This window comes from Saccopteryx leptura, chromosome 4 (genome assembly GCF_036850995.1).
Source record: "Saccopteryx leptura isolate mSacLep1 chromosome 4, mSacLep1_pri_phased_curated, whole genome shotgun sequence".
In the NCBI taxonomy this organism is placed as follows: Eukaryota; Metazoa; Chordata; class Mammalia; order Chiroptera; family Emballonuridae; genus Saccopteryx; species Saccopteryx leptura.
Window position 1 is genome coordinate 100,855,136 of NC_089506.1, and position 27,201 is coordinate 100,882,336.

The 27,201-nt window shown below is 40.7% G+C and overlaps 1 protein-coding gene across 5 annotated transcripts in view; it reads right to left on the bottom strand.

Moving 5' to 3' along the window:
• Positions 1 to 27,201, bottom strand: part of ENOX1 (ecto-NOX disulfide-thiol exchanger 1) — a 617,728-nt gene that overhangs the window by 74,189 nt on the left and 516,338 nt on the right. For all 5 annotated transcript variants that reach the window (XM_066380846.1, XM_066380849.1, XM_066380848.1 and 2 more), the window contains one exon: positions 24,972 to 25,156. In XM_066380846.1, coding sequence (XP_066236943.1) covers positions 24,972 to 25,156 — 185 coding nt within the window. The remainder of the gene's footprint in view (positions 1 to 24,971; positions 25,157 to 27,201) is intronic.

The window sequence follows — 27,201 nt, forward strand, 5'->3', positions numbered from 1 at the left end:
CCAACTTGATTTAACACCATTCAAGCAATTCACAAGAGAAGGTGTCAAATGCCTTGCTGAAGTAGGAGTGTGCATCAGTGATATTCTCTCCATTGCCTTTGCTGGCAAATCCAGTGCAAATCATAATTCAATTTGCTAGATTTATTTTGATCACTTTCCTTTTTGCAATTAGGTGAGGCAGTCAGCACCCCAACCTCTGGGCACGTGTACAGCTGGTAATGTAGATATTGAAAATATTAACACGCTTTCCAACCAGGTTGGCCCATTTACTGCAAACAAGAACCTGATTGAACAGCTGGGTCTTGCACTGTGGCCCAAAGGCTAATAGAGATTTGTTCTTTCTTTGCAGGTTTTATAACCCAGTCATGGTCAGAGCTTATGTCAAGAAAATCCTTCTTGGATGACTTTGACCGACATCCTATGGCCATCTTTGGAGGTGGCTTACACAAAGTGATCTGGGCCCTTTTCAGGAGGCCCCTGGAGAGCCAAACTATGCTCATTCTAGCATCCTTAAAGTAGGCATGACCACCATGACTGATGCCCTGATTGCAGTTCTTGAAAGCAGCTTTGGACTTAATGGTTATAGAATCAGAATGCGCTGAGGTCTTGAGAGCTTTTAGTTGAATCCTAATGGTGAGAAAGCTCCAATGAGCAAATATGTTCTACAGATAGAGAGAAAATAGCGCTGAACGTTTTGCCTCTACATCAGCCACAGATGTCTAAGGATGGGAAAATGTACTGTGGGTCTAGGAGGCCTTCATCACCTATATTACTTAACTCCTGGTTAACTGTAGAACTCTAGTGAAGCTAACTGAAGGATTACAGTATTCCCAATGTTTTTTTTGTTAATACAAGTGAACATTTTTATGTCTAGGAGACTCTGCCACTAGATTGGGGGCAGGTCAAGGGGAGAAGAGCCCCTGAACCTATCAGCACTCTGAATGTCTTCAAGTGTCTGCAACAAACGCTGCAAATAAACGGCCTCCTTCGTCTCTCACAGAACTGCAGGCAGAGCACATGCTCATTCCCCCAAGTCCCTAAGTTACCTTCATACACTGAGGATGGTCCAGGAGCCCACGTTTTAGGACCCTCAGAATAAGCAGAACCTCTGGAGATTCCAAGCGTCACCTGTTCCTACTCCAAGCCCCAGAGAGACAGGGGAGGGCCGCAGCAAATAAAAACTTCCCCGAATGGCCTCCCTCCCCTGCAGGTGTGCCCTGTAGAGCCTTGTCGCCTCTGGACTAGCTCGTGTTTGCCCTGTCTCTGAACTGCAGGCTGTCTTTAAGAAGAAACAATAGCAGCAGCAGAAGCAGCAGCAATAGAAAACCTCAGCAAATAATGCCATTGCAAATACTCTTAACATCTGGGGCTGAGATCTATTTGGTAAAATAAAACACACAGCACTGCCCAGCTTGCATAGATCTCAAAAGCGTGGACAGAAAATTACCATTTTAAACTGATCTTCTCTGCTTTAGCAACATTAAATACAGGAGACATTAAAGAAGTGAGCTGAAATACTCAGGGCCCTTGTAATAAATGGTGTCAGCATGGCCATGAATGATAACAGGGAAAAAAAAAAGCTATAAAAATTAAGAGAAATTGGAGCTGTAGCTTTACATTTAATGTCTACACCAATTTACCCCATGATGAAGTATTCCTCCAAACTCAGCAATCCCCCGACTCATGATCAGCAATTGAACGCATTTTAAATTTACATGTGGAAGTCTCTCCATGTCCTTCTAATGAAAATTTCAATCACAGGTTTTGCCGACTCAGCTAAAGGCCAGGTCCTAACAGTGATGGCACACATAATAACATCATTTGTGATACGTAGCTGGTTAAACAGGGATAATACTAGGGTTAGTGTTGACTTTTTAATTTTTCAAAAGGAAATCACCATTTAGGGTCTGCTAGTGGACTTTGTGCAGCAATCTTTTAAATTGTTGCTTCCAGATGACAATTTGAAAATGTAAATCATGATACAAAGTAAGAGATATGAAGCAGTTACATTCTAACGCAAGCGATTGTATCAGAATTACTCTGGGAGAGTTAAAACAAAATCAATTGTTTATTTTTTTTATTTGTTGTTACTTTAAAAAAAATCAATTGTTTTGCCACTGTGTTCACGATGGATAATCTTTAACAGGATAAATTATCTTTTATTCTAAATTGTTAAAAGTCTCATTTTTCTTTGGTTGTTTTAGGTTTAAATCATGAATGGGTGTTCTATAGTCAATTAAAATGATTGTATTAATCTGGTTTAACATGTTAATAGGATACATTATATTAATAGACTTTTGTAATGTTGAGCCAACCTTGCATTCTTGGAATAAACCCAATTTGGTGGTTTACACCAGTGGTAGTCAACCTGGTCCCTACCGCCCACTAGTGGACGTTCCAGCTTTCATGGTGGGCGGTAGCGGAGCAACCAAAGTATAAATAAAAAGATAGATTTAACTATAGTAAGTTGTTCTATAAAGATTTATTCTGCCAAACTTAGCGAAAATCTGACATAAAGTACTTGGTAAGTAATTATCATTATATGCTTTAACTTGCTGTAACTCTGCTTTATAAATTTTATAAAGTAAAGTTACTTCCCTACTTTATAAATCACCATTACTGTGGAACCAGTGGGCGATTAGAAAGTTTTACTACTAACAGAGACATAAAAGTGGGCGGTAGGTATAAAAAGGTTGACTACCCCTGGTTTACACACTATAAGAATAAATTAGCTTTTTAAAAAAGAATTTTAGGCCCTGGACGGTTGGCTCAGTGGTAGAGCGTCGGCCTGGCGTGCAGGGGTCCCAGGTTCAATTCCCGGCCAGGGCACACAGGAGAAGCGCCCATTTGCTTCTCCACCCCTCCCCCTCTCCTTCCTCTCTGTCTCTCTCTTCCCCTCCCGCAGCGAGGCTCCATTGGAGCAAATATGGCCCGGGCGCTGGGGATGGCTCCTTGGCCTCTGCCCCAGGTGCTAGAGTGGCTCTGGTTGCAGTAGAGCAAACCCCCAGAGGGGCAGAGCATCGCCCCCTGGTGGGCAGAGCGTCGCCCCCTGGTGAGTGTGCTGGGTGGATCCCGGTCGGGCGCATGCGGTCTGTCTGACTGTCTCTCCCCGTTTCCAGCTTCAGAAAAAGAAAAAAAAAAAAGAATTTTAAATCTATCTTCATAAGTGAAAGTGACCTGTAATTCTCCCCACCCTTGTTTTTACTGTCCTTGTTCTATTTTGCTATCAAGTATTCTAGACTTATGAATGAGTTGGGGCATGCTTCTTTCTTTTCTATTCTCTGAATGGGTTTGTAAAAGACAAGCATAATATTCCTTGAATTTTGGTTGACCTTCCCTGTAAAGCCATTTTGAATTTGTTCCTTTAATGCAAGATTTAAAGGTATTAATGCAATTTTTCAATTTTTATTTTTAGAGTATGTTTATTAAAGTTAGGGACAATGAAACAAAGGGAGAGCTTAGGATAGAAGAGCAACATAAAGAGTGTACAGGCAGTGCTGTTCTGGTTCTCTAGAAATGTTAGAGGAAAGAAATGAGCTAAGGTGAGGGTATGGTCAGCTCACTGAAAAGTCAGAGGAAAGGGGTACCTGGAGATAGGTTCAAGGGGTAAGCCCAGGACAACCTGCTATTGCCCACTGCTCCCATGCAAGTCTCCTGGGGACCCTTCGAACTTAGGGAAGAAAGGTGTGGGCACACTCCAGAGAAAGCCTACTAATTCAATTTTTAAAATGAGATCACTTAGGCTTTCAATTTCTTTCTGATTTAATTTTAATAAGGGTTTTTTTTTTCTTATAGGAGTGTATTATTTCACCTAAGTTTAAAAATTTGTCATAAAGCTGTTTCTGACATTCTCATATCTCTTTAATTTGTCACATCTATAGTAATATCTCATTTTCATTTTTAATAGTGTTTCATCTTTCTCTTTTTTTTGTGATTGATGTTGACAAAGATTTTCAATTTTATTAGTCTTTTCAAATAAACACCATTTGGCTTTACTGATCTTCTCCATTGTATAGCTATTTGCTTTTTTAGTCATTTCTATCCTTATCTTTATTTGTCCTTTATTCTTTGTGTTTATTTTTTTTAATAAGAGTTGGATGCTTTCATTAATTTTTCTCTTCTCTAAAAGCAGACATTTAAATTTTTATAAATTTTCCTCTAGGTTCTGTTTTAGTTGAGTCCCACAAGTTTTGAAATGTATTTTTACTATCAATCAATTACTTTTAAATATTTTAAAATGACTATTCTGATTTCTTTTTGGACCTGTAGGTTCAGATGTATGATTTTTATATTTCTAAATATATATAATTATTTTAGTTATCCTTTGTGACATTGATTTCTAAAAATTTTGTTGTGATCAGAAAATTTGAAAATACTCCTTTGAAATATGTTAAGACTTGCTTTAAGGTCTAACATGGGCTTACTCTTTTAAATGTTGTAGGTATATTTGATAAGTAGAGTGTTCCATGTATGTTCTGCTGGTCAAGCTTAGAGAGGCTGAGTTCCACAGAAACATCGCTGAGTATAAACATTGGCAGGAACAGCAAAAAGAAGGGAATGGCAGAGCTGTTCAGAAAAACGTCCTTACTCCCTGACATCTTCTAGGGTTTTCCAGTAAGAAGTGTGGTGGCATGTTCTTCATTGTCCTTTATTTCTCAATTTTTGACATATTCTCACTTTCAACATCAGGAAGAACAATTAGGAAGACGTTTTAAGCGCTGTGCTGTCTGGTTCGGAGGCTCCTCGCCTAGCTTCCTTGATAAGCAAGGTACAAATAAAAACCGCATTAAGGCTCCGAAAGCACCTGCATAGTAGCAAGATGTTATCTCAACAGAAACATTGGTGACTGCACATACACACATTCAGCGAGAATGAAAACACGGCAGCCTATTTCTGGGCCTGCGGTCACCCTTTCAGCCTCCCAGGGCCATGCTGGTTGCACTGAATAAAGTCAGGGACTAATACACTTTCTGGGATCATTAATACCAGCACAGAGCATGATAGAATGACCTGATCAATCCTTACACTTCAAGGAAGTCTTGTCAGAAAGCTAGTTCTGCTCAGTCAGTGAGATGAAATGACTATCTATTTGGGCCCAAGTCAGGAAAGCAGCAAAGGTTAAGAATCAGGAAGGGTGGCTTCGACTTTTCAGTCACTGAGAATGAAATGTGTGCGGTGACTCAACAATCTGTTCTTTTCTTCATTCGTTTATTCAGATGGTTGTTGGATCTGAAGTACTGAGTTAGCTATAACAGACTGGTTTAAGCATCAGAATTAGTTTCAACTCCAACATCAAAAGAAAAAAGAAACTAACACGTTGTGTCTCAATGCATTTTTCTCAGGGAGATAGGAGACAGATGTAAATGAATGTGAAAGGGAAAGCACCTCATTGGTGCTTGTCAGGATGCTTGTCAGGATGCAAGCACCAATGAGGAGGCAGAGGACGAACTTGAGGCCCAGGAATCAGAAGCCCTAGGCAGTAAGTGAGACTGAAGGACGGGGGCTTAGCTCAGTGACCTAACCTCACTATTTGATTAAAACTAGGAAATAAGTAGGCTGAGTTGGGGCCCACTAATGCCCTTCCTAGATTTCACATTCCATATACTGTAGTCCTCATGCTGTAACAACGGTGTTGAACTTGAGCCCAAATCCAGTCCAAATTTTGTATTTAAAGTAGAGTTCCCATTGCAAGTACATTCTACCATGCTTTCTTACTGTGAGTGGACCATGAAGCCAGAGCCAAGTGTGGGTTTCACGTGAGAAATGGCCAGCAAACTGTGGGCTCAAGTTCAAGCAAGTCTGGCCAGCTGGGCAGAAAGCTGCCTGGGAAGACCAGGCTAATCAGCGATGGCCCGAGACCCCAGCGCAACCCAACCCGAGGGCTCCTCTGGGACACGGTAAGTCCCCAAAATCAACCTGAGCTCCTCTCATCAGATGCGAAGAAATGACATCATGAACCTCTTTTTTTCCCCCTTTTTCCCAAATGATAAATAGGAGGATTACTGGGGGGAAAATTATATTTATAAAGAGACCCTCAGCATGACAGGTTTTTTTTATGGACTTTACAGTCAGGTCATTAGAAAACCTTCCTGAAATAAACTGAGTAGCACTGAAGATAAGAACTATAAACCACAAAGGAAGAAATATACACCCAGGAGGAAGGGAGCCAAGGCTCGCCGGCAGTGGTGAGGGGCAAAGCTGCTTCAGTGACTAAAATGACTTCCTCCAGATAAAATGTAAATCATGGTGAAAACATACATCTCTAAGGCATACAGCATACACGTACATACAATTACATTGTACATGGTGAATATGGTGAACGAGAGTCCCTGTGCTGGCCGCCGAAACCCCTCCGCCTGCAGTGCCTGAGTAACACCTGGCTTCAAATGAGTGAGGATAGTGTTGGTGGGGAAAGACAGAAAGAATGGAATGTGTCTGCAGGATCAATTATGGGAACAACAAGAGGAAGAAAAAAAGGGATAATCCAGCTTTGGAAGTCACTCTGCTCATCCTTCATTTACAAGCATTACTTGTAATACCTCTTCCTTGGAAACCTGCAACCGAAGCTCAAGTATACTGTCTCCCTTTCTATCATCTCCAGGACTTCCAGCAAATAAAGGTGGTGTGGCTATTTACTAAGTGGTGTGTGTGTGTGTGTGTGTGTGTGTGTGTGTGTGTGTGTGTGTGAGAGAGAGAGAGAGAGAGAGAGAGAGAGAGAGACATACACACACACACACACACACACACACACACACACACACACACACACGGGGGGGGGGGGCAGACACAGGGACAAAGAGATGAAACAGAAACCAGGAAAACGTGGAGAGGTAATTACCAAATTGAGGAAGTTGCATCAAGAAAAGAACTTCTCAAGGCAGGGGCTTTCCAACGATCAACTGAGTGAAATGGGTGGTCTGTAAAGTGAGAACCAGATTGGGCACTAACTTTGTTTAAGTTTCCCTTGATGACTATTCAGGATGCCTTGTTAAACAGGAGAAAACATGGTCTTTAACTATCTAACGACATCTTGGAACTGAATTCCCAATTCCACACTTTGGTTACAGTTCCAGAAACTTTAACTGACTAAGTTTGTCTATTCCATTGGTCAACATTTTAAAATGATCACCCCTGTATGTTTATGTGAGCACAGAGATAAAGACTGAGGGACACATGTAAATGTCAATAATGGTTTTATCTGGGTAGTGACATAGGAATGATTTGTTTCCTTTTATATGCCTTTTTATGTTTCCAAGTTTTCCACATTGACTAGATATTGTTTTATAAAAAGGAAAATAGAACAAAAATTAAAACGACAACCTAGATCTCAGAAAAACGGCACCTCCCACCTACATTTCTCTCCTTTCTGTTTATTCTCTGACTCAGATAAAGACGTTTTCTTCTCCCTCTGCCTCGCTTTCCTTTCAGATTGTTTCCACGTTGTATTCCTTCTCCCTCACCACATTTCGCCCTGCTTTCTCTTCAAAGCCTTCACTTCTGATGAGAAGAAAATTGGCTGGTCTTTCTAATCCTCATGTTCCCTCTGCGAACCAGCTGCATGCAGAAAGCCCTGGAGCACAATTCCCTCCCAACTGCAGCCCAGTCAGAGAGACGGGTAATTACATCAGTCTGGCTGCGAGCGTGACACCTGCTCGGTTTCAGCAGCAGTGCCTGTGTCTAGGCTGAGGCCCAGCGTGCGCGAGGCTGCTGCTCCGCACTGGCCAACTGTACAGAGTGGAGTCAAGGCAGGGCCACAAGAATTCAGTTTGGTCTCTGTGGCTGGAGGGGGAGACACAATGGCTAAACAGAGTAAAAGGCCAGAATGTGTCGGCAGCAGAAAGCCTGTTTTGATTGATAGCATTTAAGAAAAGAACCATTTCACTATAAATCTGGCACTCTCGGGGTGATATGGCCAACAAGTCAATAGGCAATTTCCAAAAGGGGTGGTGGAGAGAAGGGTCATGCAAAGGTTATCCAACAACAGTGGCTGATGGCGTTGGGAAAGCAGGGGTCCTTTGTCCTGGGTACGGCTGCAAGTCCACAGGAGATGCTGTGCTTCCCACTGCAGACTTAGGGACACACAGCAAAAGGTAGAAGCCCAAAGCCTTTAATAGCATGCAGAGCAATGCTATTATTTCTTACCCTGGCTCCTACATCGATTTGTCTGCTAGCCTCATTATTTTTAGAAGGGACAATTACTAATGAGGATGCATTTGATGATCAAATTAATCAATGGCAGAGCAGAATAACAAATGATGAGATGAAGACTCCCATAGTTAAATTTTATTAGGGCTTCTCTTTTCCTTCCCCAAAGTGAAGCATTTTATTGCCACGATCCAAATTTAACAAATGAAAGCCATATGTACGTACATTATTTCCTTTTTTGCTAGTTCTCACTCCACTGATGTAAAGACCAAGTTAGGGGCTGTGAGGCAGAAGCAGGAAACAGGCCATGTGTTTTCGCCAATCATATCTCTAGCAACACAGGAACGCAGGAAGGAGCGAGCCTGAAGCATCATGCCCAAAGCATCATACTTACTGCAGGGAATCACCCAGGTAATAGACAGAACACCTGGGTTGGAATTCTGACTCTGCCAGGTACACATTGTGCCATGGGCAAGTCACTTGACATCTCTAGGTCTTGATTTCTTACCTGAGAAACCAGGATAAACACACACTCGAGCTGGGAGCATCGTGTGAAATGACATGAGCGTGCTCTTGGGAGTTAACCATGGAAAGCGCCCACACCCCTGCCGTCAGGGGCATAGAAGCACCAGCGCTGGCCACCCCAGTCTCAGGAAACTCAGCCCTGGATTTGGCCAGACTTTCTCTGCAAATCCAGAGGCTTCTCTGAAACCTCCATCTCTCTTCACACTTTCACCTGGAGTGTGGCCATCACAACTGGCATTTGTAGAACAACAGCTTTTCGAAGTCTGTTCCCAGGCATAACCTCTTTTTACTGCCGCAGGTTTTACCTGAGGCTGGGGGGACCTGCTCTCTAGGCGGAGGCCGCAGGGTCGGCCAGGCTGACCCGCAGAGCGCACAGACACAGTCAAGCTGGAGCCAGCCACCTTTCCTTCAGCTGCTTTCATTTTCTTGGGCAAAAGCTTGGCGCCCTTTGGGCGGCCTGAAGGCAGCTCATCTCCTTCCTCATCTTGTGGCTTCTGTTCCATGAAAACAGCAAGATGCCCAGTGGCCCGTTCTTGTTTGACACTGCTAAAAAACTGATCTCCACATCTAGTCTTTGTATCTTGGCCAGAATCAAATGGGAACATGCTTTAAACTCTCCAACCCTTTAGCAGATGTCAGGTGTGATCATTTCCAACTGGAAGGGCTTTGTAATGGAAATCCCTGGGCCCAGAATCAAAGAATTGGTTTCTATTTCTGGTTCCAAATGTACCAACCATGCCTTCAATAGCCACACTGAAGTAGGATGCATACTTTCTCTCGGTGTGCCAGAGAATGCAATCTGCAGATGTTAGAAAGTGCGCATGCTGCCGGGGACTCTACAAATGCCTTTTAGGTGCCTAATGGACGGTGCCCTCTGAATTATAAATGAGGACGATCCTCACCATCCCGTGTGCTGCTATGGTGGGAAGGTGTAAGGCACCATCCCAAGGTACTTGGCTGAAGATCGGGCAGAAAATGAAACAACAAACTCTAAGATAGTTCAGTGAAAGGGAAAGAAGACTTGGCAGCTACTTGGAATGTCCAGCCCTGAAACTTGTTCAGCCACACTATCTGAGAGATGTACATGTTTTATGATTTTTATGATTCTCCTAAAATATAAAAAAAACCTTCTCATATGAATGTGGGAAATGTCATGTGAGTTATTTTTCTTTAAAAAGAAAAAAACTTCATTTGAGTCATTGATATAGAACCATAAACATTGGTTATGTCTCTGCAGTCACAGCTTGTAAATATTCCAGATTTTCTGTATGTGTGTGAGGATACACTTACACACACATATATTTTTTTAACTTCTAAAAACTAAATGGTTTCTTACTTGTACACGAAAGGCTAAAAGAAAGCCCCTTTTCCAACACCGTAATAACGTGATTGTCTTGCCACGTCCAGAGACACTGAATTATTTTCTGCACTGATGTATCTATAATGTTTTCATATAGGAAAGATATTATGATAATATTGTTACATGCTTCTTCCTGAATGAGTATATAATTAGATTATGTATGTGCTAGTTTCTTCCAACTAAACTTGAGGTTCCTGAGGGGAGAATCCTATTTAGAAGGAAGATCCTCATAATATATTGCCACTTAAATTCCCAACTAATCAATCTTTAGTTTTCCACATTCTATATCTAGTTCATTTATCTAAATATTTCACAAAAGCTCTTAAAATATAATTTATCATCATAAAAATGTTGAATATTTTTTCTTTTAGTGGAATATCATTTTTCTCTTCTTCTAGTTCTATATGTGTAGTTTTCTTTTTTCTAAAAAAAGAAAACTCTAGCCTGACCCGACAGTGATGCAGTGGATTAAGCACTGGCCTGGGATGCTGAGGACCCAGATTCGAAACCCCGAAGTCACTGGCTTGAGAACAGGCTCACCAGCTTGAGCGTGGGTCTCCAGCTTGAGCGTGGGTCTCCAGCTTGAGCATGGGATAGTAGACATGACCCCGCTGTTGCTGGTTTGAGCCCAAAGGTCACTGAATTGAAGCCCAAGGTCACTGGCTTGAGCCCAAGGTCACTGGCTTGAGCAAGGGGTCACAGGCTTGGCTGGAGCCCCCTGTGTCACTCAAGGCAACTATGAGAAAGCAATCAATGAATGACTAAGGTACTGAAACTATGACTTGATGCTACTTATCTCTCTTTGTTCCTGTCTGTCTGTCCCTGTCTGTCCCCCACAGTCTCTCACTAAAAATAAATAAATAAATATACATATTTATAAATAAATATAATATATATATAAATTAGAAAAAAATATAGAGAGAGTTATATATATATATATAACTCTAGAGGAGGACTGCCGTCCCCGGCTCTTCCCTTCTTTCCACGTGGCATCCCCTCCCTCCTGTTCCTCCTCTCTTCTTTGCATGTCCACCTGAGCTTAGGCTTGTTCGCCTCCATACCATCTGTTTTCTCTATTCCCTGACTCTTTCCTTCTAGGTCAAAACACCAAAGCAGAATGAAAATCAGTTAACCATGGCACCTTTTCTGGACTATTTGTCTTCCTTTCATCCTCTCTTCAACCTGTCTGATTAGTGTACCTCCTCCTCATCCTGAAGCAGCTGTCTTTATTCCCAAATATGCTGCCTGGAGTCCCTATGTCACCCAGTGCATGTAGGAGAGTGCTCGCTGCTCTTCCTTCTCCTGTGTGCTCCTGCACAGCAGAACAACCCCTAATCCCCCTCCCCTGCTCCTTACTGGGCCACAGGCTGACCAAGGACTGACTCATTTAGAGACTACATTCAAGTTAAAAGCCCCAAAATGAGTTTATGTTCAAGATGTTAGACGTAGTCCAAGAGTGTTTGCTTTTTTGCTTTTCCTTCCTCTGTAGACTCAATTAAAATGTCCATCAATGAATAAACTTTAAAAAGCAAAGAGAATGGGAAGGGAGTTCTTAGTGGACAGAATGTGGCCTCTGTGGGATCTCCAACTCTCCTGAAAATGGTATCTGCCAGCTGGTCGTCACAATGGGAGGAAGACTCCACGTGAGCAGGGAGACCTGGACTCACAGACTCACAGGGAGGGAATCTACACAGCCCCCTCAGAAAGTAAAGCGAGCCTTTCACCCACAAACACAGACAGGGGACCAAGCACCCCTTGTGTGAGAAGAGAGCTTTAGTAGGAGAGAGCCAGCCTGAGATACAAAGCCCAATAACCAATCCTGGAATGCATAGACATGATTCAGGGAAAAAAAATTTTAATTCTAATTCGTATTCTAAAAAAGGTTTGAGAAATAATACAACCAAGAAATAAGGATAAGCAACATCAGAGTAATAGCAGCATGAGAGATACGATCTCTCCCTTTGAAATTTCAACAAATTAAACAACTATAACACAATGAAGGGACCCCAGCTGGACTTGCAGGTGCACATGAAAGATTTGTGCACAGAATGGACTAAAGGTGGGATGGGGTGAAGAGGGGGGCAGAAGATAAAAACACCATCATGGTGGGCTTTAAAGAGGAGAGGAGACAAACCTGGAGTGACTGTTTGTTTGTTTTTTTAGTTTTTCTCTGCTGAACTAAGAGGAGCAGGGAAGTTTGGGCTCTTTGGATTTTGTCTGAGGGGTATGGAGAAGGAAACTTGGAGTGACTGGATCTCCTTCTGCTGGGAGGAGCATTGAGACAGAGTAGCAAAGGGGGGAATAAACCAAAGTGGCCAGAATGCAGGGTCACAGTCATTGTTCCCATGGTTTGCCTGCACCTTGCACTTGACCCAGACAGAGAAAAATCAAATGTGGCCCCAGCCTCCCAGATCCTACCTCCCTCACCTCATGGTACAGACAGCAGAGCTACTGTATGGCTAGCTCTCCAGAGCCACTCTCTCCCCGAAGAACAGAGGTGCTTCACATCGAATCCCCAGGTCTGCTGAGATGTGGGAGGGAGCACCTAGAACCCTGAGATCACCATTGCTAGAGCCATAAAGCCCTCACAACACATTCCACCCACCAACACGAGTGTGACCCCACCTACATCATTGTGACAGCAATGTTGCGACAGCAACATCTCAGCTAATAGCCTAGGAACTTTACAGAGCTAAAAGTGTGAATACATGATACCTATTGAAAGAAAGCTCTCAAAACTGAAATTTATTTTTTCTCTTTTTCCTCTCTTTTGTCCTTCTTATTATTTTTTCTTGTTTTCATTTTTGAATGTCATTTTATTTTTACATTTTTATTCATATTTTTTGTGGGTGTTTTGTTTTTAATTTTTTTTTCTTTGCTTTTGATCTTTTATCCTGTGGTTTTTCTTCTTTGTCATGATTTTTAAAATTTTTATATATTTTTAATGTGTTTTTAAAATTTTTTCAATTTTCCTAGTTGTTATTTTGTTAGGGTTCTTAATAATACCGCTCTAAAATGATATCAATGAAGAAGAAATTGAATACCATGTTTACACAAGACAGAGATGTATTTCAGAAAGAAAATGAATCATCTCCAGAAAAAAAAAAATCTCAATCACATGGAAGCCTTGGAGTTAAATGATAGAGAATTCAAATATTGAAGTTCTAAAAATACTCAACAAGATGCAAGAAGACACCAACAAGCAATCTAATGAGCTCAGAAAACAAATTAATGACAAAACAAACACCTCACCAAGGAAATTGAAACTTTAAAAACAGAGATGAAGAACTCAAGAACTCAGTATGTGAACTGATGACTGAGGTAGCCAGTTTAGCTAACAGAACAAGCCATATAGACAAAAAAAATCAGTGACATCAAAGACAGGCAACTAGAAAAGCTACAGAGAGAAGAGGAGACAGAGTCATGAGTTAAAAAAAAAAAACAAACAAAACCCAGAGAGAGCTCTACAAGAATTGTCTGACTCCATCAGAAAGAGCAATATAAGAATAATGGGTATATCAGATGAAGAAGAGAGGGAGAAGGAAATGGAGAGCCTACTCAAACAAATAACTGATAAGAATTTCCCAAACCTATGGAAAGAGTTAAGAGTCTCAAATTCAAAAAGCAGAATGCTGAGATACTGCACCCCAAACAGACCTAATCCAAGGAACACTGTAATAAAATTGTCAAAACTCAATGACAAAAAAAGAATCCTCAAGAAAGTTAGTGAAAAGATCATAATATATAAAGGAAAGCCCATTATGTTATCAGACATCTCAGCAGAAATTCTATAAGCTAGAAGAGAGTGGACCCAAACAATCAAAGTACTGAAAGGGAAGAATTACTAACCAAGGATACTATAAAAATCAAAGTTGTCCTTCAAATATGAAGGAAAAATAAAAACTTTTCCAGACATTTAGAAGTTGAGGAAATTTACCACCAGAAAACCTCCACTACAGGAAATACTCAAGGAGGGTTATTCAACTAGACACAAAGAATAAAACAAATCAAAACTATAAGTAAAAGCTCCAACAAAGTCACAATAAAAACAAAGATAATTTGTGACAACAATAACATAAAAGGGGAGAGGATAAAGATCTGCAGTAGCAAAGGAGGATGGAGTGCAGAAGCACTCATATGACAAAGGACTCTTGTACATATGCCATTTCTTTCTTAACGTAATGATAACCACCCATGAAAAAACCACTACTGAAACACACAACTTAAAAAAGAAGAAATAGGCCCTGGTCGGTTGGCTCAGCGGTAAAGCATCTGCCTGGCATGTGGAAGTCCCGGGTTTGATTCATGGCCAGGGCACACAGGAGAGGTGCCTATCTGCTTCTCCACCGTTCCCCCTCTCCTTTCTCTCTGTCTCTTCCCCTCCTGCAGCCAAGGCTCCACTGGAGCAAAGATGGCCTGGGTGCTGAGGATGGCTCCATGGCCTCTGCCTCAGGTGCTAGAATGGCTCCGGTTGTAACAGAGCAATGGCCCAGATGGGCAGAGCATTGCCCCCTAGTTCGCATGCTGGGTGGATCCTGGTCAAGGGCATGTGGAAGCCTGTCTTTCTGTATCTCCACTTCTCACTTCAGAAAAAAAAAAAAAAGAAAAAAAAAAAGAAGAAACAGAGGAAAGATGTATGGAATACCACCAAAACAGAAACAAAAAAGAGAAGAACCAAACAAGACACACAGCTACCAGAAATAAAAAAAACCCCATAGAATGGCTGTAGGAAATTCTCAAGTATCAATAATTACCCTAAATGTAAATGTAGTGAACTTACCAATAAAGAGGCACAGAGTAGCAGATTGGATCAAAAAGCAAAACCCAACCATATGCTGCTTTCAAGAGACACGTCTAAGTTGCAAAGACAAAAGTAGATTCAAAGTGAAAGGTTGGAAAATGATTCTCCAAGCAAATAATATCCAAAGAAAAGCAGGTGTAGCCATAGTCATATCTGACAATGCTGAATTCAAGACAACAAAGGTAACTAGAAATAAAGATGGATATTTCATAATAATAAAGGGGACATTTGTATCAAGAAGACATAACACTTCTTAACAAATATGCACCAAACCAGGGAGCACCAAAATATATAAGACATCTACTAACTGTCCTAAAAATAGAAGCAAACATAAACACGATCATACTTGGGAGATTTCAACACACCATTGACAGCTTAAGATAGATCATCCAAACAGAAAAATCAATAAAAAAATATTGGCCTTAAACACCACTCTGGACCAAATGGACATAATAGACATTTATAGGACATTTCATCCCAAAACATCAGATTATACATTCTTCTCCAGTGTGCATGGAACATATAGTCTCAAAGATAGACTATATGTTGGCCACAAAACTAACATCAACAAATTCAGGAAGACTGAAATTATACCAAGCATATTTTCTGATCACAAGGCATTGAAATTAGAATTTAACTGTAAACAAGTAAAGAAACCCACAAAGTATGGAAATTAAACAGCAATCTTCTAAAAAAATTACTGAGTCAAAGAAAAAATTAAAGCAGAGATCAAAAGATATACAGACAAATGAAAATGACCACATGACATATCAAAATCCTGGGATGCAGCGAAAGTAGTAATGCAATAATAAGCAGGAAGTTTATATCATTACGGGCTTATATCAAGAAACAATAGAGATCCCAAGTAAACAACCCAACATCACACCTTAAGGAACTAGAAAAAGAAGAACAAAGGGAACCTAAAGACAGCAGAAGAAAGGAAATAGTAAAAATTAGAGCAGAACTAAATGAAATAGAGAACAAAAATCTATAGAAAAAATTAATAAGAGCTGGTTCTTTCAAAAGATCAATAAAATCAACAAACCACTGGGCTAGACTAAGTAAAAAAAAGGAAGGATTTATATAAACAAAACCCAAAATGAAAGAGGAGAAATTACCGTAGATATCATAGATATACAAAAGATCATAATAGAATATTATGAAAGATTATATGCCACCAAATTCAACAATCTAGAGGAAATGGATAAATTTCTAGAACTATATATTCTTCCTAGACTGAGTCACAAAGAAGTGGAAAACCTAAATAAACCTATAAGCTGGGAGGAAATAGAAACTACTATTACAAACGTCCCTGAAAACAGAAGTCCAGGACCAGATAGTTACACTGCTGAATTCTACCAAACACTCAAAGAAAGTTTGGTTCCTATCCTTCTCAAAGTCTTCCAAAAAATAGAAGAAGAAGCAATACTCTCAAAACATTTTATGAGGCCAATATAACCTTCATACCAAACCTGGCAAGGACAACACAAAAAGGAAAAGTACAGACCAATATCTAATGAATACAGATGCAAAACTAAACAAAATACTAGCAAATCGAATACAACAACACATTAAAAAAATAATCCATCACAATCAAGTGGGATGCATTCTAGGAGCACAAGGATGGTTCAACATATGGAAATCGATCAACATAATACACCACATCAACAAAACAAAGAAAAAAAAACTATATGATCCTATCAATAAATGCAGAAAAGGCATTCAATAAGATACAACATTCCTTTATGTTTAAAATACTCAATAAAATCAGAATGGAAGGAAAGTATAAGGTCTACGGGAAAGTTCTGTCTGTTTCTATCACAACAAGTTTCAACACATAAGCACGTTTATTTGGCGCATGTGTGCCTCTCTATTTTTATCACTTAATGTATACATACTGATGTGGCAAACTAACTAAAACAAAGTTGATTCACGTTAGTCTTATGTGTGAAGTGATAGTGTACCCCTGGCTACAGATAAAGTTCATTTACGCCACTGTAATTTTTACGAATTTCAACAATAAGAAAGAAATGCTACAGAAGCATGTTTGTCGCATCCACCATATTCCCTGGATATAGCACCCTCTGACTATTACTTGTTTTTGTCCTTACAAAATTTTTTGAAGGGCAAAAAATTCAAATATGAAGAAGATATCAAACAAGCACTGGTTCAATTTTTTGTATCAAAAGATAAAATATTTTTTAAAAATGGGATATACAAATTGCCCTCACGCTGGCAAGAAATCACTAATAATAATAATGGCAATTATATATATATATTTGTATTTTTCTGAAGCTGGAAACGGGGAGAGACAGTCAGACAGACTCCCGCATGCGCCCGGCTGGGATCCACCCGGCACGCCCACCAGGGGCGAAGCTCTGCCCACCAGGGGGTGATGCTCTGCCCCTCCAGGGCGTCGCTCTATTGCGACCAGAGCCACTCTAGCACCTGGGGCAGAGGCCAAGGAGCCATCCCCAGCGCCCGGGCCATCCTTGCTCCAATGGAGCCTTGGCTGCGGGAGGGGAAGAGAGAGACAGAGAGGAAGGAGGGGGGGGTGGAGAAGCAAATGGGCGCTTCTCCTATGTGCCCTGGCTGGGAATCGAACCCGGGTCCCCCGCATGCCAGGCCGACGCTCTACCGCTGAGCCAACTGCAATTATATTATTTATTAAAGTTTATTGACAGCAAGAAAAATTTGTATTTTGTTTTATTCCAAAAATGGACAGAACTTTCCGGTAGACCTTATACATCAACATAATAAAGGCCATATAGGACAAACCATCAGCTAATATCATACGAAATGGTATTAAAAAATGAAGGCTTTTCCTCTAAAATAAGGAACAAGATGAGGCTGCCCACTCTCTCCACTCTTATTCCACACAGTTCTCGAAGTTTTAGCCAGAGCTATCAGGCAAGAGAAAAAAAAAAGGCATTCATATCAAGAAAGAAGAAGTAAAGGTATCACTTTTTACAAATGACATGATCCTGTATATAGAAAACCCCAAAGACTTCACCAAAAAAAAAAAAAAAACTATTAGAAACAATAAACCAGTACAATAAAGTCACAGGAAACAAAATCAATATACAAAAGTCTACTGTTTTTCTATATGCGAACAATAAAACTTTGGAAAATGAACTCAAAAAAAGTTTATTTTACAACTGCAACAACAACAACAAAAAATAAAGTATTTAGGAATAAACTTAACAAAGGATGTGAAGGACCTATATACTGAAAACTACAAAACATTATTGAAAGAAATTGAAAAAGACACAATGAAATGGAATAATATTCCATGTTCATGGATTGAAAGAATCAACATAGTCAAAATGGCCATATTACCCAAAGTTATATGCAAATTTAATACAATCTCCATCAAAATCCCAATGTCATTAAAGAAATAGAACAAAAAATTACCAGGTGTGTATGAAGCCATAAAAAACCTTGAACTGCCAAAGCAATCCTGAGAAAAAAGAATGGAGCTGGAGGTGTCACACTACCTGATTTCAAATTATACTACAGAGCCACAATAATCAAAACAGCATGGTGTTGGTAGAAAAACAGACATACAGACCAATGGAACAGAATCAAGAGCCCAGAAATAAAACCACATATATATGGACAACTCATCTTCAACAAAGGAGCCAAAAACACACACTGGAGAAAAGAAAGCCTCTTCAATAAATGGTGCTGGGAAAATTGGAAAGCCACAGGCAATAGAATGGAACTTGACTACAGTTTGGCCCCCTGCATAGAAATTAATTCAAAATGGATCTAAGACCTAAATATAAGACCTGAAACTATAAATTACATAGAAAAAAACATAGGCACTAAGTTCATGGGCCTTGGTCATACAGAACAATTTATGAATTTGACCCCAAAGGCAAGGGAAGTAAAGGCAAAAATAAATGAATGGGACTACATCAAACTAAAAAGCTTCTGCACAGCAAAAGAAACTGATAACAAAACAAATGGGCAGCCAACTAAATGGGTGATAATATTTGCAAACAACATCTCCAATGAGGGGTTAGTAGTATCCAAAATATATAAAGAACTCAAAAGCTCAGCAACAAACAAGCAAACAATCCAATTAAAAAATGGGGACAAGACCTGAACAGACACTTTTCCCAAAAAGACATACAAATGGAAAACAGGTAAGTGAAAAGATGCTCATCTTCACTAGCTATTCGAGAAATACACATCAAAACTACAATGAGATACCACCTCCCATTTGTTAAATTGGCTATTATCAACAAGACAGGTAATATCAAGTGTTGGAGAGGCTGTGAAGAAAAAGGAACCCTCATTCACTGCTGATGGGAATGCAAATTAGTACAACCATTATGGAAAAAAATATGGTGGTTCCTCTAAAAATTAAGAATAGAATTACCATATGACCCAGCAATCCCTCTACTGGGTATCTTCCCTGAAAACTCAAAATATTGGTACTTAAAGACATATGCACCCTCATGTTCATCGCAGCATTATACACAGTGGCCAAGATATGGAAATAACTCAAGTGTCCCTTAATAGAGGACTGGATAAAGAAGAAGTGGTACATATATACAACAGAATACTACTCAGCCATAAGAAATGATGATATAGTAATATTTACGATAACATGGATGGACCTTGAGAACATTATGATGTATGAAACAAGTAAATCAGAAAAAGCTAAGAACTGTATGATTTCACACATAGATGAGAGATAAAACTGAGCCTTATGGACATAGATAAAAGTGAAGTGGTTACCAGGGGAAAGGGAAGGTGGGGAGGGGGAAGGGACTTGAGTGAATGGAGGAGGGGAAAGGAGTGGGGAGAAGGGTGTAAAGAGGGACAAATATAAGGTGATAAGAAATTATTTGACTTTGAGTGATGGGTATACAACATAATCAACGGTTCAAATGCTATAGAAATGTTTACCTGAAACCTATGTACTCTTATTGATCAATGTCACTTGTTAAAGTTAATTTAAAAAAAATTAAAAAAATAAGGATAAAATTGCACAAAGAGATCATATATCAAAAGACAAAAATAACATCTGCAAATAAAATAATGCAATCATCAAACAGGAACTTAAATAGAATGATAAAAGATTAAGTTTACATAGATAATAAGAGAAAAAGAATACTCGGCACAGAGCACCAGCCTAGTCCATTACCTGATCCATGGGCATGTCAGGAACATAATAAAAACCAAACTAAAGTGAACAGCATCAGGAAAGCAGAGGGACTCCTGTTGCAAATTCTCATACTTCTGTTGGTGCCCCTAGCCAGCACCATGGCGCCCACATCTCTGTGGCACCACCTCCCATGGCCACGGGGCTTTCAAGGATTTTCACAATTTTTAAGGAACAAGCTTCTTCTTTTCTTTTTCAGAAATAAAATGAATTCTCTAAGATTTTCTTGGATATGTTCATTTTACCTGTCTGTCCCCAAATTTCCTAATGTTCACAACACCACCATCCTCACCACAGCCACGTTTACAACATCACCTTCATCAGCATGGTCACCTTCATTACCCTCAGTATCACTCCTGCTGCCGTACTAACTATCCGGATTTTGAGATGTACACATCAGATCTTACCACATATGAATTTCAGAGAGCCACTGAGTGCAAACTGTGTATCATTTCTCAGTATTGACTAAGCAATAAAACAGTGTAACGGAGATTTTAGAACAGGTGCTTAACATAAGTGGTCAGGTGTATTCACTGATGGTCTAACTTCAACATATTTTATTTATTCATTGTATCTCAAAGACCCATATTTGGTAAAACTTTCGGGTTACTTTATATTTAATTTCTAAAATAGCATTGATCATGATAATCTTCTTTTCCTCAATTTTTCTGATCTTCTCTTGCTGCAAGTTGTCAAGACAGCTGACTTGCCCTGCTCTTTACTAACATCAAGCCACTGCTCTACAGCAGTATTCCCCAAACCCCGGGCCGCAGACCAGTACCGGTTCGTGGGCCATTTGGTACCGGTCCGCAGAGAAAGAATAAATAACTTACATTATTTCTGTTTTATTTATATTTAAGTCTGAATGATGTTTTATTTTTTAAAACTGACCAGATTCCCTCTGTTACATCCATCTAAGATTCACTCTTGATGCTTGTCTTGGTCACGTGATACATCTATCCATCCCACCCTAAAGGCCGATCCGTGAAAATAGTTTCTGACATTAAACCGGTCCGTAGCCCAAAAAAGGTTGGGGACCACTGCTCTACATGAGTCAGTGATTTACTGGCCTAAAACAGGAGGTCTTCAGACATTTGTTAATATTACTTAAAAGCATTAACTTAAGGTATTCATGAGAAAGACTTCTGACAGTCATCATTAGTCACACATAGTTTTATGATCAGCAGCTTATAATGTTATCCTGTTATTATATGAATATTTATCAGTCCTGTCAATGTGGTTTACATACAACTTCAAAAAGAATTCTAATTTTTTAGTTGGTTATTTAAAAATATGACATTGACCCAGACTCAAAAATGAAAATACAAAATTATTTAAATACAGATTTATTCATATTTGTCCCAAACAGGAAGTCACCCAAATGTCCATTAACTGATGACTGGATAAACAAATTATGGCTCTTCTTTACCATGGGACACTATTCAGCATAAAAAGGAATGAACTGATACAGCAACATGGGTAAATATTGAATTCATTATGCTAAGTGAAAAAAGTTAGACTCATAATGTTAACATACTGTACGAGTCCACTTATATGACATTCTGCAAACGGCAAAACTATGAGGGCAGAAAACAAGTCAGCGGTTGCCAGGAGCGAGGTTAAATAAAAAGGGGCATAAGGGAATGTTTTTGGTGATGATAGAACTGTTTTATATACTAACTGTAGTAGTGGTGGCTCATAAGTATATGAGTGTATAAATGTGTCAAGGAGTTTTTATTGTATGTATCCTTTACCTCCATAAACCTAAGAAAGCAATTCAGTATGGTAATTTGAAGATAAATAAGAGTTTAAAATATGTATTACAATTCATTGTATACCTAAAGATACAAATGAAAGCCAATAATCTCACTATCTCTGTGGCAAAGACAGGTTGACTTCATTGCTATCTTAAGATCAGGGTAAGTCTACTGTGTTACCATGGCTACAAGCTATTATTGAAACCTCTAATATTACATTACAATTCATATGCAATGTAGGGATAGGCTGAAAAACAACCAGTCACTCAAGGGCTTTTATTTTTAGGAAGCTTGCCCATAATGTTTTCTTCATCAACAAACGAGAAACTGTGTGATGTCAGTGAACATACCCTTAAGGGATCAAAAGAATAAAGGTTAGAAACTTTTGGCTAAACTTGAAAGCAATTCTAAAAATCGTATGCTAGTTCTTAGGTTGTTAAGATTCTTTTACTTTCTTTTGTTTATTACAGAAATTATTTCCCATAGATGGATTGCCAAGACAATGACATGTGGGGGTTGGGGTTAACCCTTCCTCTACCTGTTGACTTTCTCATGGGACCTTGATTTTCTAATTCAAAAAGTGGATAGCAGAGTGAGAGTAGGTTTCAAAGTAAGGAGAGCTCTTTACAACTGGGCTCAAATGAGCAAGTTGTGGTAATTTATTCAAAGTAATGTTAAGGTAGAAATATCAATCTTAACAAGCACGTTTAGTATAAAACTATATTAAAGCTGGGTTGCCCCAGAGTTTGTCGTGCATCCACCTACCAACCAGTAAACATTAAAATCATGCCCACTGCTGCCACTGGGTTAGTGCTTCCCAGGGCTAAGGAGGTGCTACACACCTACCTACCTCTGGGGTGTCAGCTCTCACCACTCCCCGCTTTGCTGTTTATGGCCCAATAATCCCACGTGACCCAGAGCTCTCCATAAGCACCATGCTAGTTCTGGCTTCTGGGCCTCTGTCCACTCATTCCTCAGTCTATTCAACAAACATGCCTTATCTAGCATGTGTCTGTTACTGATTGAATTGTGTCTCCCCTCCCCCTCCCCCGCCTCCCACAATTTATATGGTGAAGTTCTAACCCCCATACCTCAGAATGTGACCTTACTTGAAAAGAGAGTCATTAGAGATGTCATTATAAAAAGTTCTACTGTGTCCTTGTAAAAAGTGAAAGTTTGGACACAGCCACACATGCAGGGAGAAGAATATGGGAGGAAGGCAGAAAGCAAGGTGATGTGTGGAACTCGTTTCTTTCTACAGGCCTCAGGGGACCCAACCCTGACAACATCTGCACCTAGTACTTCTAGATTACAAGACTCTGAGACAGCAATTTTCTGCTATTTAAACCAAACCAAACCAAAACCAAAACAAACACTCTAAACAAACAAAGAAAAACTACACCAAATAAATGTCCCACTGATAAGAAGATTCTGCAAATGTATGAGACGCTGCAGCAACCGAATACCTCTTCTGAGGGCTACAGGACGGTGGCAGTTGGTCACACTGCTCCTCGGCTCCCAGTGCCCGGCACTATCACCCCCAACATTCTTTTCCCCGATGATGAGCTCACCCTGTCTCCTCTGACTTTCCTTAGATTTGAGTCTTCAACCACCTTAAAGGTTTTTATTAACTTTTAAAGCAACCAGGGTCATTTTTCTTGGAAGAAAAGGCCGGTTGTGGGAGGCGTGACATAGTAGTTTGTGGGCTCAGTCCCGCATCGTGGTCTTTGGGGAAACTGGCAGCCTCTGCTCCTGGCGGGGGTGCCTACACATACCCAGTGCTGGGCATCTGGACAACCCTGGGAGCCTCGCACAGCAGCTGTTACACTGATTGCCAAGCGCAGGGACCTGAGCAACAACCAAAATGACATTTTCCTGGCGGGCTCTTACCTCTGAATCTCACTGATTTGTCTTACACACACTGTGAACATCAAGCGGTCAGGACTCAAAGCCAAGATTCAAAAATGGCTTTAAAATGGCGAGAGACATTTAAGACATAATTTTCTATGACTTGGTCACTAACTCATTTATATCCCAACCCTCACTTCTTTTTCAATCCCTTTTTCTCAATTATTTTTCTCCCGCCTGGTGAATGTTTCTGCGGCAGTGACGTCCGGTCAGATCACTGGGGTGGTTTTATGGGCAAGTCATGCTCCTGGTCTTAGACAATAGTCATGAATGGATGGAAGATTTCAGAAAATATGTATTTAATCTCTCATTGTCCTAATTATATTTCCCTTGTTTAAATAAAAACACTCTATTATTATTTTTATTTTGCCAGGAAAGGGTAGTTAGATTTATATATTCATAAGGGTAAAAAAAATACTTATGTATGATAATAATTTTTGCTAGACTATTCTATCATAGCTCAAAGGTCCAAACACCCTAAGTGTATTGGACCTCAATTGATGTTTTCAGACATAAATCCGGCTACAAATCTCTGGTTTGGTTTCTCCACAGCCAAAGGGTTCCGCTCCCTTCAACCCCTCCTCTCCCAGTGCATTTTCCGTCTTTCTCTTACAAGCCCGCAGGGTCAGTCTCCTTCCAGTAATCGCTGGAAATATACATCTTTAACTTGAGTGTGCCAGGCTGACATCTGGCATTCATTAACAAAAGCAAAGATACTGACTTATTTCTGAAGTTGCCTGTTCCACCCAATTCTAGAGCTTCAACCATCCCAGCAACAAACATTTCTTAAACATGCAGTGCCCCATGCATGGAACCTGACTAAATACTAAGTGTAATACAGAGGAAGTGGAAACATTGTGGCTTATGTTTTCATTGATCTTGAGACTAAACAAGCTCCCATGATTTGGAAAAATCAGTCAACATGCTTTTCCTCAAAAATTCTAAGATTACAAACCACTCCGTTTTTATTGTATGTATGTGTCCATCCCAGTTGGGATTTTCTGACCGCTTGCTGTGAGACTCAACTTCATATGCAAGCCCAGATTTTCTTCCTAAATTTCCTACCTCGAGGGTGCGTTTCTCCAACAGCTACTTCTTTAGCTTGGTTCCCCTCCAGGTTGTACCCTCCCACAGTCATCAGCACTTTCCTGTCCTAGCCGCTTGGCTATTCCCTTGTCACTTCTCTGCCACCTGTCCTGCACACAGTTTTCACGTCCACTTAGTTCACACATCCCTTTCAAAAAAACAACAACAAACAAATAAACAAGCAAAACCCAGCAAAGCCCCTGCCCCCGGTACCTGCTGCATGCCTTGCATGGTCTGCTGCAGGAACTGGAGCTGCTGGTCCTTGGTGAGGTTTTCTTCTGTTCGGAACAGCTGCTCTTTCTCCTGTTTCAGCAGCTCCACTTCATTCCTGTAGGCATCCAGCTGCCAGCGGAGACTGTCGTTCTCCTCCTTGAGAGCGTAGGCCTGAGCAGCCAGGGCTGGGGACAAACAGCGCGAGTTCAGGTGAGTCACCTTCCTGCTCAGATGGAGGGGGCCTTCACTTCCCAAATTCTGAACCTTTCCGACCAGCTCAGAAGGAAAGCTGAAACACTACCCCAGGGTTCTCTGCAGTGCATGAACATCCTTTCTTTTGCAATTTTCATCTATTTGACTTATCTTACATATGAAAAAATTTTTTGCAAGCACAGGTTTAATTTCTTCCAAATCTTTGTCTCTTGATCTCCCCCTTATCCAAGGCACCCCCTGGAATATCAGTCTGTATGTTCAGCGATGGCAGCACCCAGGTGACAGTCCCACCCTCCACATTGCCATCCTCCCTTTCTGCAGGGTTGCCCGGCACCCTGGGGTGCACCGTCTTGCACGGGCAACCTGCAGTTCCACAGGTTGAGGCGGAACTGATATGCACGCCATCCCCCTGCTCTACTGCTGGGACAAACTGCACCAAGTGTCTCCTCCAACTCCTATCAGAATGGTAACCTAGTTCCATCTGTTTCACCAACAGATGACAATGTTTCTTTTCTCTACAAGGCTGTTCCATCACTCCAATACTACTTCCCAAAACCTCAAGTTCTCTTTATGTAGAGTCAGACCTCAGTCACATCCTCCTGTCTTACTGAGAAACCAAGACTGTTCACTCAGGGTCTTACACACCCCAAAGCCGCAGAAACCACTGAGTAAAACAGAAGAGCAAATGACAGAAGAGAAAATTAAGAAGGGGGAACCCCTTCCCCATATTCCAGCTAAATGCTTCATGGTCCCTCTAATATGAACAATATGGCTGCACACCCACCATATGACAGACACGGGGCCAAGAGCTTCACAGGAACTCACTCACTTTTGTAACTAACCCCCTGTCAAACAGGTGCTGCTTTTATCTCCCTCTTTTACAGACGAGAAAAACGAGGCACAGAAAAGGCGGAGGACTTGTCCCGCCCCACAGAGAAAGCAGCACAGCCTTCACCACCAGGCTGCCAGCTCTAGGGCCCTGACTTTCAGTCCCTGGGCTAGTCTGCCAGCCCAGAACCAGTCTTTAGTTCTCCCTCTCTCCTCTCCCACCAGTTTTCCACACGCTTTTCTCCGTCCCACAGAAAATTCATTCTCTACTTTTGGAAGCAAGAGAAAAATCAAAAAAATAATTAAAAGCTTAACTTCTTTGTAGAAGAAGTTGTGGTTTGTCGGGCACGAGTGGACCTATGGCCCAGCAGTTCTCAGTTGTGCTCACCTCCACCCCACCCCACCCCCACCCATTCCGGGGTGAGGGCAGCCTCTTACATAGTCTTCCTGCACATTACAGCTGAAGGATGACAGATCTGTACCAAGGTGCTGGGACACCTCGGTGAATTCTCTCCTCAAATATCAGCCATCAAACTATTTATAATAGTTTTACAGTGGAGTGCTTTCCGGTACTCTACTTTTCAAAATGATGATCTACGTATAGTAAACAATAAAATACTAATCAAATATAATGTGCAGTCAACCGGAAAATTCCCTACCGCAAGCCATTAGGGATCAATTAGTCAACAAGCATTTACAGCACAGGAACTCTGCCCCGACCAGTCCGGGCATCTTGGATCAGAAAAGGAGACAAAAATATGTCTCTCCCCTCAAGGAGCTTAAAATATAATAGAAGCTGACAAATTTGAAAGAAGAAACACATTCAAAAGAAGAGACGACAGCTTGTTGTCTGACATAAAGTACTCAATAAATGTGGGTTGAATGACTAAAATAAACAAGCAACTTCGAGTCAAGGTATATGACAAGGAAAACACCTATGCGAGTTCAGGAAAGAGAAGGAAAAATGCAGACAGGAATAATCAAAGTGAGCTTCAGAGGATGAAATTCAAGAACTGGGGAAAGACATCTAGTCAGGAGCAAAATAATAAGTCCAGCGATGAGACTTGCAGAGAGTATCTGGGGCAAGCAGTAGGGGAAGCCCTACCAAAACGGCAAGTCTGTCTGGAAGCAGAATAAGACAGGTGAACCTGGCCAGGTGAGGAGAGAGCGCAGAGGCTCAGAAGTCAGA